The 15,311-nt window shown below is 45.7% G+C and overlaps 1 protein-coding gene across 1 annotated transcript in view; it reads right to left on the bottom strand.

Moving 5' to 3' along the window:
- The window catches only part of LOC119441976 (ribonuclease P protein subunit p30-like), a 51,860-nt gene extending 36,881 nt beyond the window's left edge, over positions 1 to 14,979 (bottom strand). The window contains exons 1-6 of the mRNA XM_037706660.2: positions 14,907 to 14,979; positions 14,386 to 14,518; positions 13,630 to 13,694; positions 12,314 to 12,442; positions 8,090 to 8,158; positions 4,645 to 4,734 (exon numbers count right to left, since the gene is read on the bottom strand). Of these exons, the coding sequence (XP_037562588.1) occupies positions 4,645 to 4,734; positions 8,090 to 8,158; positions 12,314 to 12,442; positions 13,630 to 13,694; positions 14,386 to 14,470 (438 nt within the window). The 5' untranslated portion in view covers positions 14,471 to 14,518; positions 14,907 to 14,979. The remainder of the gene's footprint in view (positions 1 to 4,644; positions 4,735 to 8,089; positions 8,159 to 12,313; positions 12,443 to 13,629; positions 13,695 to 14,385; positions 14,519 to 14,906) is intronic.
- Between the last annotated feature and the right edge of the window lie 332 nt (positions 14,980 to 15,311).

The raw sequence follows: 15,311 nt of genomic DNA, 5'->3' as shown, positions 1-15,311 counted from the left end.
AACCGGTGCGCGGCTAAATCTCTCCGAATTAATGAGCATTTGACCCCATTGAAATATACACAGTTTTGCCGGGACCGCGCCGCGAGTCCGAGTTAATCGAATTTCCGAGTTAACGAGGTCCGGATAAACGAGCTTTTACTGTATATCCCGCCACTGCCGCACACCCTGGATGCCGCCACACTGGAGCTCATTTCCTGCTCCACGCCTATACACCGACGCTCGTCGTTATTCACCTTGCCGTCTGTACCCTACTTCTGATGCACCTGACAGCCACTCCTCCATGTGATCGCCGTCGCCTCAACGCCATCACTCCCCTTCACCCCAACCATGCCACTTTTCCTCGCCAACCCGCCGGATGGAAAACTAGGCCATGCAGCCCTTGGAGGTAGTGCTGCATCGCGTTCGTCCTGTCCAAATGCTCCGTTGATGCTCCTCATGAACACGAACCTAAATGAAGTAGACTTATATCGTGTTCTGTTGACAGCATTGGTTGATACTGGAGCCAAAGTGTCCATAATGAGCACTAACATATGTTGTCGGCTCAAAAAAAGTTCTTACGCCTGCCACCACTCGAGCTGTACACGTCGCCGATGGCACCACTGTTGCCATCAGTGGCATGTGCACTGCTGTAATAGGAATTGCTGGTCGCCAAGTTCCAGTCCTGTTCACCGTGCTGACCAGCTGCCCTCATGACCTAATCTTCAGGCTCAACTTTCTGATGACGCATTCTGCCCTCACCGACTGTTCCACCGGTACGCTGTGCCTCGAGGTTCCTCTTCTTTTAGACATTCGCCCCAAACAACCGAACACCCTCTGCAATACAGCATTTGCTCGCTTACCTCCAAAAGCCTTAACCTTCGTCGAATTGGCCTCAACGGCAACCGTGCCTGATGGTGACTATGCCATTGCACCTATTCTTGATGTCCTCCTGGCGCACGACATCTCTGTGCCACACTCCGTCGTAACCCTTGCCGCTGATCGGATGTCCCTCCCCAATATCAATTTTGGCTTGACGAAGCGTTACCTGAAGGCATAGTTATGGTGGCCCCGCACCGGTCAGTGACAGACGACCCCGTCACTGCTTTTGCAGCCGACGCGTCTCCAGTTCCTCCAGATTACCTGCAGGATGCCATGAACTTCGATGGCACATTACGTCCCATGGTCGCTCCGGACCTCACACCTGACCAAGCAGCCGCCCTATATCGCCTTTTGCTTTCCCATCGCGACATATTTGACACTGACAATCGACCACTGGGTCAGACGTCCCTTGTTAAGCATTGGATAAACACTGGTGACGCTGTTCCCATTCACCGTCGACCATATCACGTGTCCACAGCAGAGCGGCAAGTTATTCAGTAGGAAGTAAACAAGACGCTTGCCAAACGCACTGTAGAGCCCTCATCGAGCCCTTAGGCATCGCCGGTCGTGCTGCTCTTTAAAAAGAAAGATGGCATATGACGTTTCCTGCATTGATTACCGCCACCTAAACCGAATCACTAAAAAGGACGTTTACCCCTTACCACGAATCGACGATGCTCTTGACTGTCTTCACGGTGCCAAATACTTTTCGTCCATGGACCTTCGATCTGGTTATTGGCAGATTTCCGTAGATGAGCAAGACCAAGAAAAGACAGCTTTCGTCACTCCAGATGGCCTCTACCAATTCAAGGCTATGCTGTTCGATCTTTGCAATGCCCCCACCATGTTCAAATGGATGATGGACTCTCTGCTTCAAGGTTTCAAATGGTCAACTTGCCTTTGTTACCTCGACGACGTCCTTGCGTTTTTTCCTACATTTGAGAGGCACCTTGAGCGCGTCGCAGCTATTCTTGACATCTTCCGCAAGGCTGGGCTCCAACTAAACTCATCGAAGTGCCACTTCGAGCGCCGACAGATTACAGTGCTAGGCCATCTCGTCGATGCTTCCAGCGTACAACCAGACCGAGAGAAGGTTCGAGCAGTAATGGCTTTTCCTGCACCTCAGTCTGTCAAAGACGTGCGGAGTTTTGTGGGGCTTTGTTCTTATTTCAGACGATTCGTGCAAGATTTCGCAGCAATCGCTCGCCCGCTCAATGAACTTCTGAAGAAAGATGTGCCTTTCACGTGGGGTTCTTCACAGGCTGCCGCATTTTCATGCCTTATCACGATTCTCACCAATCCACCTGTCTTGGCCCACTTTGACCCGCCTGCACCTTCAGAGGTTCGAACCGATGCCGGTGGTTATGGGATCGCAGCCGTCTTAGCGCAACGCCAACATGGACACGACTGTGTTATAGCTTACACTAGCCGGCTCCAGACAACTGCAGAGCGCAACTATTCGATTACCGAGCCCGAATGTCTTGCTCTCGTCTGAGCTGTTTCAAAGTTCCGCCCATATTTATATGGCAAGCCCTTCTCAGTAATCACAGACCATCATGCACTGTGTTGGCTTTCGTCGCTCAAGGATCCTACTGGCCGGCTCGGTCGTTGGGCCCTCCGACTACAAGGATATTCCTACGCAGTGACATACAAATCGGGACATCAGCACCAGGACGCAGATTGCCTCTCTCGCTACCCAGTCGAAGACCCGACCTCTACGTTTGAGCCTGACACCGATGCCTGCGTTCTCTCTGTTTTTCCACTGGTCCATGTCGCCGACGAGCAGCGCCGTGACCCGTCCTTGAGTATCATCATTCACCGCTTGGAATCGTCACTTGCTGACAGTTCCCTTCGCTTATTCATGCTTCAAGATGGTGTACTCTACCGCCACAACGTTCATCTGGATGGCCCAGCATTACTCCTTGTGATCCCTAAACACCTTCGCTCGGTTGTTCTCCCCGAACTTCACGACCTTCCCACTGCCGGTCACCTCGGTGTGTCACGTACCTATGACCGGATCCGCCGACGCTTCTTTTGGCCAGGGCTTGCTTGCTCCATTTGAAGATACGTAGCAGCATGTAAGAAATGCCAGCGACGCAAGACACCATCGACGCTCCCTGCCGGGTACCTTCAACCACGTGACATTTCCGCAGAGCCATTCTTTTGGGTTAGTTTGGATTTACTTGGCCCTTTTCCTCTATCTACCTCTGGGAATAGGTGCATCGCTGTGGCCACAGATTACGCCACGTGCTACGCCATCACATGAGCGCTTCCTACAAGCTGCGCCACACATGTCGCCGATTTTCTTCTACGCGACGCGATTTTATTACATGGAACTCCACGACAACTTCTCACAGACTGTGTGCAGACATTCCTATCAAAAGTTAATGCAGATATCCTGCAGTCCTGTGCAACGAGGCACAAGCTATCCACGTCATACCACCTGCAAACAAATGACCTCACGGAGCGTCTGAATCGCACTCACACAGACCCATGCTCGCGAAGTATGTCTCTTCAGACCACACTGACTGGGACTTCGCTCTACCGTTTGTCAGGTTTGCATATAATTCCTCGTGCCACGACACCAGCCGGTTATTCCCCATTTTTCCTTCTGTTCGGCCGAGAACCAGCACTGCCCCTCGACACAACCCTCCCTGTTCAAGTGAATATGCACTTGACGCCATCGCCCGCGCTGCCCATGCAAGGGAAATTGCCTGTGACCACCTTCTGAACTCCCATAAGAGTCAAAGGCGTTTGTACGACCGGCGACACTGAGACGTGCACTTCCCGCCTGGTTCCTTGGTGCTTCTGTGATCTCAGTTGCGTCAGGTTGGCCTGTCCAAAGAACTGCTGTCTCGCTACACAGGCCCATACCGAGTGTGTCGTGCCGTGACTCCCGTCACCTACGAAATCACCCTTGATGCGCCATCTGCTTTCCAGTCCAGTGATATCGTGCACGTGAACACGATTGAAGAACTATCATCCTCCCAGTGATGACATTTAGACGCTCCGAGATGTCGCTTCTGCTGCCGGGGGATTATGCTACACGTGTGTTGTATTTGGTCATTTGAACGAGGCGCGCAGGCACCATTACTCGAGCAAAGAGGAGGAAGAACAAATTGGGCTTGTGCTGTGAATCCAACCGGTCAGCGTCGCAACTGCTGCTGTAAATATAATCTGTAAATAGTTTCTCGTTTAAGTGATTCGTCCTTCGCGTAACAATATCTTTATATCAGTGCATGGTAGCTTTGAAACGGGTCGGCAAAGGAAGCGAAACTCTGTAGTGAAATCTGACTAACCAAACTTCTCTTCCGCGTCATGCTGCTTTTAAAGTAAAAAATCTTGCTCGCAGATGCATTGAAATCGGTAGAAATGTAACCTCCCCGTGCATGAGTGGTGTGCGGCGCTGATGCCATCTTAAAACCTGCAAGTGCCCATCGCGGCGATCACGCCCCTTCTCCGGAGGCACTTTAAAAATGCGAGCGTCACAGAAAAAGAAAACCGAAACTGATTATATAGTTCCTAAATAACTGAATAAATGGCGCTAGTGGTCTGCGAGTGCTCGGAAAGGGACAAAATACGAATTTGCAACTGCTGATAGCAGGCTATCGATAAGAGTAGGCACGTACAGGAAAGTGTTAAGTGAACAAATAAAAGATAAGGCAATTATTTCTTCACCTGAATGACTCTTCACATTATTTAATTGTATTTTACATACTAATAGTGTTTAAGGAAATGAGTTGACAGTGGCATGCACTTTGGAGACCTATAAAATGGATCACTCACCGCTCCATACTGAGTTCGCTTCACCACAAATGGAAGCCGATCGTCGAGTGTAAGGCAGACTATGTCAAACTCGCCCTGGTTGCAGAGATGCTGAGAGCAAGAAGGGGCAGCATAGATTAAACAGTATAGATACCAGCGAAACGTAGTAAGAATGTCCTGCTAAAGTGGCAGCCATAGAGACACATCATAAAATAGAACAACAAGTTGGTAGAGTAAAATAGCAAAAGAGCAGATGTACACCTTTTTCAATGAAACCTAATAGCATGTCACAACCGTTATGAGAGCCTTAATAACCGAAACTGCCATACAGCAACTTAGTGCTTGGCTACATGATATATAGTAGCCAAAATGTTAGCCTCGTGTAAAAGGATTTTTGCAACATGTACCTGCGAAATTCTTTATCATAACTGATATGCAGAGCTCCACTTTTCCACAGCTGTAGCTGTTTATTCTTGTTTTTGTACCATAAATTGCAGTTTAAGCTCCTGAAATCGTCCTTAAGCTGACAGTATTTATAAATAAATAAAAAACAAAAAAATAATAAAGCATGCCAGTGAGAAATGCGCTCTTCATAGTCAGGTTCACAATACAGGCACCCTTTTACATTGCTGCATTCCAATCGTCATGGTGTGGGAACAATACAGGTCCAAACACTAATTTCAACTTCAGTCCTCTATAGTTTAACCTCATTTGGCTTGGGCAGTGTAAGCGATTAGGGCAAGTCATTTGCACAGAAATCTGGATGCACACATCGTACCAACAACACCCTCTTTTATCCAGGCCTCAAAAAGTTCTGTTTTAGTGAATCTTACATAATCCCCCACTTTATGACAGAAAGACAACAAAAACTTCATAACAGGATAAAACATTTCGTCAGAATATATCCTCAGCTGCTAGCCTCTTCTCACTTTATGGTTCCACACAGCCGCACAACTAGAAGAACCCATATAGTAGCAGTGCCACAATCAGAATCTGAAGTGACAGAGGAGAGCTTGATCGCTGAGACAATGTAGTAGTATGCTGCAGCTCCACTTTCAATGACTGCGATGCAGCGATGTCCGCTGTTACATCTACTCTACCAATACAGTGATAAGAATGACTTCCAAGTACCACTGCTATACTTGCAGACAACTTTCTAAGGCAATGACGGGAAAACTACAAAGGCAAATCTACCTCACTCAAGAAAGAGTGTTCTTGGAAGAAGCCCGACATCCTCATCTGTGTTAGTTTAGGCTGGGGAATTGAAATTATAAAAATCTTATTTACAAAGACAAAGACAAAATGGCGGCTATATTAATGCCGTTTCAGACTTTGGTCATGGCAAAAAGTCCGAGCCATCGGACAGTGAAGGGTTTCACCATCCATATTATGATTTGAGACGTCCTGGAGTCTCCCAATACATCGGCATTATACAGGCATTGCAAATTATCAGGCATATCCAAAAATTCGGTTGTTGACTGTGATAGTAAAGCGCTAACAACCACAGTGCAAGTGACAGGTATGTTTTTCCTGCCAGGAGGGGACCTGCAATTCTTTTCTGGAGAGAGAAATTGTGGAAAGGAAGAAGTGCTATTTTCTGAAGTCCTTTAAGGAGCACAGCTCAGCGCCTAGAGCAAGATAATTGTCTCCATGCACCATCAGTAGCCACCATCACTACACTATGAAATGTTGCTGCATTCTTTCTCAACCCTTTGCTTTCTCAGTGGAGCCCACAGGTATTCTCTAAAGTAGCTTTTCACACTCCTTTCATCGCGTACACTCAAAAATGTATGTATACAGGCTGCAGCTGCAGCAAACAATCTGTGTATTCAGAGGAAGTGCACCACTACTTCAAAGAATCACCTACATTAAGTGCATATGGTCTTTTACAGATAAACAATTACCATGCATGCATATAGTATTAAGAAGATAACTGCAATGACTTGCTTAACCCTTTCAGTGTCACTGACGTACTGGTAAGTTCTCCACTCTCTCGACTCGAATGTGCGCAGTAACACGAAGTTGGCAAGCTCCAAGGTGGTTCTGCCATCTGTTGTATAATTCTAGAAGCATACTTTCTCTTCTGTCTTGGTTTCCTCAGTCTCGGTTTTTGTTAGTGACTGCGGAAAGCGCCCCTACGTGGGCGTGGCTGCGCCGCATAGAGCACCTGTCTGCAAATGGGAGGGGTGGCGCCCGGACTTTGTACACCGCTACAGCATCGATTCTCTATTCAAATAATTATGCCGTAACACAAGGCCACCACTCTTGTGTGTTTCTGCCATCTGTTGTACGTTTATACAATATTTCTTTCTCTTTTTTTCCATCTCTCACTATTTTCAATAAGGCGCGCCTCCTTTCCAACGATGAGGGTGCTCCTTTCATTGGTGCGCTTTCTCCAGAATGGCTCTGCCCTCCGTTGTAGCTCTTTCATCTGTTGCTCTCTCTGCTTTGCTTGGTCAAGTTTGAATAAACGAAACACTCCTTCCTTGAGATCGCTTTGAGATCTGCTGATTGGAGTGGCTGATTGGAGTTCTGATTGGAGTGGTGACTCCTTTAACTCCAAATACGAGACAAGCATGGATGATAAGCTGTCATCTGCTGAGTCCGAGCTTGGCCCGTACTATGACTCAGAAGCTTGGACTTGGAAGATGACTGCCTGTCGTCCGCGGGCAGAAGAGGCAACCTCAACTGCGTCGGATTCTTACCCTGACACCGTGGAAAAGTACTGAAAACGATGGTCTTTTTGAGTCTGCTGTGCATTCTATTATTTTTGTCTGACAGGAATGTGATGACCATACCAAGGGAGCGTTGCCCATTATCTGTGTCATTTTTTGCCCTGCTGCATAACCAAAAATAAACCATTGTGTTCATTTGACAATACTATTTGCGAAAAAAAATCTGACACTGGGGGTACGTCATGTCCGAAAAAATCTAACACTGAAAGGGTTAAGTTATTCTAAATGTTGCCAGACAGGAAACGAATGGGATAGTACACCCAAATGATATCATTCACCCATTCAACATAGAATGAACCGAAGTGGGAAAACACAAGTGGAGATTGACCACTTTGATCAATAGGGATGCGAGATGAATAATATGGATTCATAAAACACAGGGTTAGCACAAAGGTTATAAAGTTGTCCTTTAATGTTCACAAGCACCGCTCTTGCCAAATTAATCCATTTATACACAACCATTAAAATCATTTAAGGGTCCATCCTTCAATAAATTTTAGAGCACAGCTCCAATAAAGATTAGCTTAAGACATGTCTGAGGACATTTAAAGTTTAAAATATAATTTTTTATTATTGGCTCTGATTTTCAGGAGTTTTCCTGGAGGGCACAATGGTATAAACATGGTGCCTTAATGGGGATATAGAGGGAGCTTGTGTTGCCACAGCAGCCTGCTAGGATTCACGGGGCTACAGTTTTCGCAAGGTGTAACTAAAGGGTGCATAAAACCTACCTGAAACATTTTTTCCTGGGTAACCGAGACCGCAATGATGTCATACTTCTTGGCGACAGGAGACTGAAACTGAACAGTAGCAGATATTTTCTAAGCACAAAAAATCTGGTGACAAGCGTTTGTTTTCCACAGAGATGAAATCCTTTTACTTAAAATATGGTGTAACATCTATTACCCTACATAATGTAAATTTGCTATGTTTCTGGATGGTCTAGTGGATGAATAACCTGACTGAGAAGTTACATACAGGGTGTTTTTGGTAACTCGTGGCAAATCTTTATGAAGTGACAGAAATTAAACCAGCTCAGTATTGTTCACTGCCCTCATGAGCTTAACATTTTTTTGAACTTTTTTTCTTAATCATCCTGACAGAGTGATAGACAATGGTTAAACTTATTTTTAGGTCTAAGCATACATTAAAAAGGTCAAACTGTGAATATGTACCAAGGCACCCAACTTTTGGTGCTTTAAAATGTTGAATAGTATAGGGGGAGTATTGAGACATGTGTGTACAAGCTACTTCATCACGATGTCCATTGTGCATTGCTTTTTTTTTATTGCGATAGCAATTATATGGACACTCAAAAGCAGATTTCTGCCGTCGGCGTCGCCGTCGCCGTGAGGTTCCGTATGACGTCATTTGGAGAAGAAATCGTCGCCGCGCGCCGAACGCTGTATGTGCGAGTGAAAGGGCGCGAGGGGCGCCTCTTTCACGGGGAGTGAACGCACGGCGGAGAACAAACGCGCGTTCTGCGCCGTGCTCGCTTAAGGGCTGCAGAAGTAGGCGTCTCTGTTCTCCTTCACAATCACCATGTATGTAGAGCAAACGCGCCTTCTTCAGACGAGCGAGAGGCCGTGGGGGAGGGGGAGGGAAGGGAGGCGACGTTTAGCTGCGGAACGCAGTGCCTATTTATATCAGAGGCTCCGGCAACAGTCACCAACGCCGCACGCATTTTGAGCGAACGCGGGCAAAACGCCGTTGGCGTCGACAACAGTTCTGCGTGTTGCCGATGCTGCTGCATGTCCAAGTTTATACAGGTGATAAAGCTAATATCATTACTCCGTATAGCTCTCTACAAGTTTGCTATCGCAATTGATGCTTCGCCTTTCAGGTGAAACTGCGACAACTTTTTTGATTCCCCTATCGCGCAGAGTGGTCATCCGGGGTTCCTTCTAGATTAGCCCCTGTTGCAGGTGTATTTCTTTTTTATTGCGATAGCAATTATATGGACACTTTAGCCGAATTTCTGCCGTCGGCGTCGCCGTCGCCGTCGTCGTCGCCGTCGCCGTCGTCGTCGCCGTGAGGTTCCCTATAGATAAAATCTTCGCCGCGCGCCGTATGCCCGAACGGAAGCGTGCGGGGACGTGCGCTATCACGGAGAGCGAACGCACTCATCTCCCATGCGCAAGCAAGGAAGCAGGAAGCCAGCGCCGGAGGGAGCGGGGGGGGGGGGGGGGGGGCGCACTTCTACTCTGCCAACAACCGCGCTCGTCGCTCGTCCGCACCGTCTCTTATCTCCACACGGCTCTGACCTTTATGCGCCGTGCATTCGCCGCTCAGTTTCCGTTGAAGCGATAGACCGCACGTACCTTCGCCCGCTGCGGCGTATGCTTGCTGCCAGCGTTTTGACAGTCGTTGTCTGCAGTTATTCAGTGTGATCTATTCGTGTTTGTTTGTGCGCGCTCACACCACGCTTGTTCATTCAGTTAGTAATAGTCGGGCCACATTTTCCAACGCACGCTACACATGCAATGCTGCCCGGATCGGCAGTGCAGCGCTACAGGTGTGTCCCTTCGCACGCGCTTCCCACGGGAAGCGCTTCTCATCAACACCACCGTTTCACACGCGCCTTCTCGTGGTCATCGAGTCTCTCTTCATGTCGGTCTACTTACGCCGCAGCACACCTGCTTACTTACTCAGCTCATGTTTACTACAATTCATATTGCTACCAAAGCCGCTCAGCTTACTTCGTATGACATTGCTGTGTTGCTATCGCATTCATTGCTTCGCCCTTAGAGCGAAACTGTGACATTTTTTCAGAAGAGAAAGAAAATACCAATGAGATTTTTAAAAATCTCATGTGATTTCAATGCTGTGGCTCCTACAATAGCAATTATGTTACACTCGAGCTCCGAATGAACCACTGAATGTAGCATAAGTGCATAAATAGGCCGTAGGCCATGGCAGTGCACATGTGATCAGGACTTTCTCAGATTCATTATCTGCCAAGCCAACCTCCTTGCTCCGATACCTGTCTCTCTATTCATCAATGTGAAAAACACTAACATTGCTGCAAAAGTAGCCACAGGCCTTTTACACTGTCTCACAGGGATGCACCTTTTCAAGACACTCATATTGTGCTAAATGGGATGCCGTAACTTGTTTCTCGCCATGCTAAATAAAGCAAGCTAGCAAGTTGGTAATTGAAATCTCTGAAGAACTAAGAAAGATCAGGTGGATGGAGGGGAGTATCTCTAACTGGGTAAGGGAGGATAACAACATGTTTGCTGTAACCGTTCACTGTATGTCAGACTTTGTGCCAATGTGTGCATGTACATTTTGACCAGTGTTGTGTTCTTGCAGTAAGTGCGCATTCATTACAAGTGGGGGGACTGTAAGAAGTGGGTGTGCCCGTACTGAGCCTGCTTTTAGCACATTTCTGACAAGACACTGCCGTGGTACTTAAGTGCTTATGTCGTCACAAGGCCACTCTTTATTTTCACATAAAGCAGTTGGTTCCTTTACTGTCACTTAGGTGTCACACTTGCTAATTATGAATATAAAAGTAGTAACTGTACAGTCTAAATGCCAATACTATAAGAAAGTTGTTTCACAGCAAAAAAATAAAAGTTGTCGCAGTTTCACCTGAAAGGCGAAGCATCAATTGCGATAGCAAATTTGTAGAGAGCTATACGGAGTAATGATATTAGCTTTATCAGCTGTATAAACTTGGACATGCAGCAGCACCGGCAACGCGCAGAACTGTTGTCGACGCCGTCGGCATTTTGTCCGCGTTCGCTCAAAATGCGTGCGGCGTTGGTGACTGTTGCCGGAGCCTCTGATATAAATAGGCACTTGGTGCTGCAGCTAAACGTCGCCTCCCTTCCCTCCCCCCCTCCCCCACGGCCTCTCGCGCGTCGGAAGAAGGCGCGTTTGCTCTACATATATGGTGATTGTAAAGGAGGAAAGAGACGCCTACTTCTGCAGCCCTTAAGCGACCACGGCACAGAACGCGCGTTTGTTCTCCGCCGTGCGTTCATTCCCCGTAAAAGCGCGCGCCCCTCGCGCTCTTTCACTCGCACATACAGCATTCGGCGCGCGGCGCCGATTTCATTCCCATTGACGTCATACGGAACCTCACGGCGACGGCGACGCCGACGGCAGAAATCTGCTTTTGAGTGTCCATATAATTGCTATCGCAATAAAAAAAAATGTTTTGTCAAATTGTGCATTTTGCTAAGCCAAGATTTCTAAGCTTCACCATCAAAATTACTTCACAGGTTCCTAGAACAGTCCTAGTCGACAGCATCTCCTCAGGAAGCACTTATTACCAAATCTCAATAAAGAAAAACTTGAGCAATAAGTATGGTATCAAAAATACTGGCTTGTAGATTGAGGTTGCATGGAGAGCAAAGCTTTGGCGAGAAGTGCATGTAGGGCTAGCAACCGCCATAAAATAGTGGCACGCTTACATGCACAATCTTTATCATTACGGCCTGAAAATGATCGGCCATCCTTTTGTTGGTTTACAATAGCCATAATGGGTTGGTTTATAGTAGACATAATGGCTGCTGCTTACATGTTGAAAAAGGGGGCAGCACATATGTTTCACACTTACAGAAATGAGGCACCAGGGACTGTGTAACGTGATAGCTGCCCGTGGCATCACAGCCGCTTTTTCATCAATTCTAGCCAAGATGTCTAAGGGGGCAATAATCAGACACTACATTTGCTTGACACTTGTTAGGATACTTTCATATTGGCCAATAGTATGCATGATTGTATGCAGTTAAAAGGGGTTTAGCCAGTGGGTTAAGTTATAAATAGTGCTGGTATCAGAACTTGATGGCATATACAGTAAAATGCTCAAGGTACTGTCAAGGTTTCTTATTTTGTTTTAATTTGCTTTTGAAAAGTTTCTTTCAGCAGCTGTAAACAAAATGCCTTATGAGATTCAACAACTGTAACATACTTTATGATCTACAACAGCAGACAACACTTACCAGCCTATGTGACTCGGCACTGTCTGTCAAATTAGCAGTTAGTCGTGTGAGAATTCTAAGCCTTCGATTTCGTGGTGTCAATGGCTGAAGATCTGGATGAGCCAATGAGTATTGCGGAGGTTCTGGGATCTGGCATGGAAATAAGAATATAAGTCAAAATAGAAAGTGCTGAAGCTGTGATGGGAGTGCTACATACACCATGGAACTGTGCTTGGATTTGTCTTTAAAAGATGTCTCTAAAGGGTAATTGCGGAAACCGCATAACATTAGTATCTCAATAAATAAAAGCTATTATTGAGTTCATCGGTGACTGACCAAGATTGCAATAAGAACAGTAATGAACGAAAACATTAGTTGCAGGAACAACTGAAGCATCAATCTTTTTAAGTACACTTGCATAAGATGCCATTACATTACAAGTACTTAAGGTCACAGTCAAAGTACCTCTACAGCTTTTTGGTTGTGAGCACCTAGATTAGTGTACATTATGTTATCCGTCCTACAGGTAATACTTATAAATCAGTCGTTATAAATCAGTGCTGCAACAGTAGTTATGACTCAGCCATCTGCACTAATATGTGGGCAGTTTCTATTATTAGTCCTACTGTAAACGTGTGTGCCCCCCAATGATGACAGTAGAAAAGGTCACACAATTTCACAAGGGCACCGAATGGCGCCTTTCAGAATACTCCTGGCTAGGAATCCCTGCACCGTTGTCACCATGGGCACCTAGTGTCAAAGTTTGGTGAATTATGCCGGCAACGGGCACTCGCCCACTAAACAGTTCCTCACACCGAATGCCTTTCAAGCCTGGTGGAAGCTCCTGGCCATATTCATAACAGGCCTCTGCTGCCTCAAATCAAGGCCATCATTTGTGATGAGATGGCCCTCACTGCTTCCCATCAATCAGGAGCCTGCCAAACCTCTGTCCTCGACAATACAGCAGATCACCTGTGAGCAGGTTGCCGAGGTCATTCCCTCTGGCCAGCAGCGAGCTCTCCTCGTCGTTACACTATGTTTAATGCTTAAGTCGTCATGTAATCACCTTCTTTATCATTTTAAAGATACATTGAGGGTTTAGCACTTGAACTCTATCTAGTTTGCAAGGCCATGTGGTTTCTTTAATTCTGAAATCTGGCGGCATTCCTTTAGACCATAAGGTATATTTCCTGTAATTTTTTCATATATCAATATATTTCATGTAAAAGGTATATTTCCTGGATAACGGGCAGTTTTTAATTCCTTTTATTATAGCTTGTCATGAAGATTACAGCTTACTCTCAGAAATAAATACACATGTAATACAGACAACTTGCCTTGTTCTTAGAGCCAAGTTCATTTGCTCCTACAACAACGTTCAGAGCAACAACATCATATCCAACTGAAAACAAAAAGAAAAGTGCAACAGTTAAAATAGGCTCAAGTAATACAGCGGTTATTTGGGCTGCCTTGTAGATACATGTATGTGACAATGTAGCCCACAAGAATGTGGAACAGGAAATAAGCAACTGTGCTAACTAGTTACAATATATTCACTGTTCTGAAATCACACTACACATGCTTTGTACCATAAATGCTTGCCGACAGCCAATTATGTGTTAATCCAGCCTACTTTTTCAACTTTTTTTTTGAATGAGAAGTTATGCAGCATAACTTTCCTAAGGTGAATACACCCCAATATTCGGACATTACTTTGGCTTGTTCTTTAAAGCATCGAAAACTGAACTTCAGTCAGCATACAACTTACAAAGAGGTTTAGTCACTGAAAACCATGCAATTTCACAGTTATGGATTGCTTCTGAAATTAAGCTGGATGAAATGAGATGAAGCGCACTTTTATATTTAGAGTGGCTGAACATTCTTATTGTAGCCAATCACTGTGAGGCCGGTACCTTGCGATATGTATGTTTACCCCACATATCTACCCCATTGAGCATCACATGGGCATGTGTCTTAAGCACGGGTGGTCCTAAGGCAGGTTTTCGTACGAAATAACCAGTACAGTCCCGTCACTAAAGCATCATCGTGCAAAAGCAGGAATTTCCCTTAGTGAAGACAAATGATATCCTTACGCTGAAAAGCTGTCTTAATCTTTTTGATCACATTTGGTTTGTCCAATTTCTCCGATTCTCGTTGAACAATTAAGTTCAAGTCCATCTTGACAGTTTGTTGCCCTTGAGTTCCGCGGCTTGCGTCTGCAGGGCACTGAAAAAGATAGCAATACCATAGCAGGCCTGTTTGCCTAAAGCACGTGACTAAACAAATAATCAGTTAAACACGATTTACATTTTTAATACATCACGGGGACAAGATCGCCTACATTACAGCCATGAAGTGTTCACGCGCTGAACATTTTACCCGCCCTGGTATTTTCATTACAGGTTCAGCAATCGAAACCAAATATGACACTATTCGGCAACTTTTTTGCACTACTGCGTACAGTGGGCAATGTTACAAGAACATTTTACTCTCTTCACGTCAGCATCAGCTCTTAGACTAAACAACAAAAAAGTCGAGACGAGGCATACGTCGCTAATTAGAGGGAAATGATGGCCACTAGCGAAGTAACTTAAGAGGGAAACAGTAAATGTACCTAAAAAGATCCACTTCTCACGCCGAACATGTGTTCCGTGCGCGCCGTTTGTTGACAACAGTGTTACCAACGCAATAAAGGTTATGACTAAAAGACGCATAACCGTAAGATTTTGGCAAAACTTCATAAAATTAGTATTCAGTAATATTTTTCAAGCAAAAATATTAAATAATTTTTTACATTATAAATAAAGTTTCGCTATAGTGTCAACCTCTGAAGTCGTTTTATTTGAGTTAGTTTCGGTTTTACTTTTACAAATGTGTTATGCGCGTGCATGTCTTTTATGGTTCCTGTATGCGAAGCTGTTTGTTTGAATGCGCCACCAGTCCATACTCTGCTGTCTAATAAGCTTCCCCAACCTGCATCAACTCAGTAAAATAAGCCCAACAAGATTTCTGCGCGTCT

Source organism: Dermacentor silvarum, chromosome 2 (assembly GCF_013339745.2).
Source record: "Dermacentor silvarum isolate Dsil-2018 chromosome 2, BIME_Dsil_1.4, whole genome shotgun sequence".
Classification (NCBI taxonomy): Eukaryota; Metazoa; Arthropoda; class Arachnida; order Ixodida; family Ixodidae; genus Dermacentor; species Dermacentor silvarum.
The sequence above is the reverse complement of the archived record's forward strand: the minus strand, read 5'-3'. Positions and strand labels throughout refer to the sequence as shown.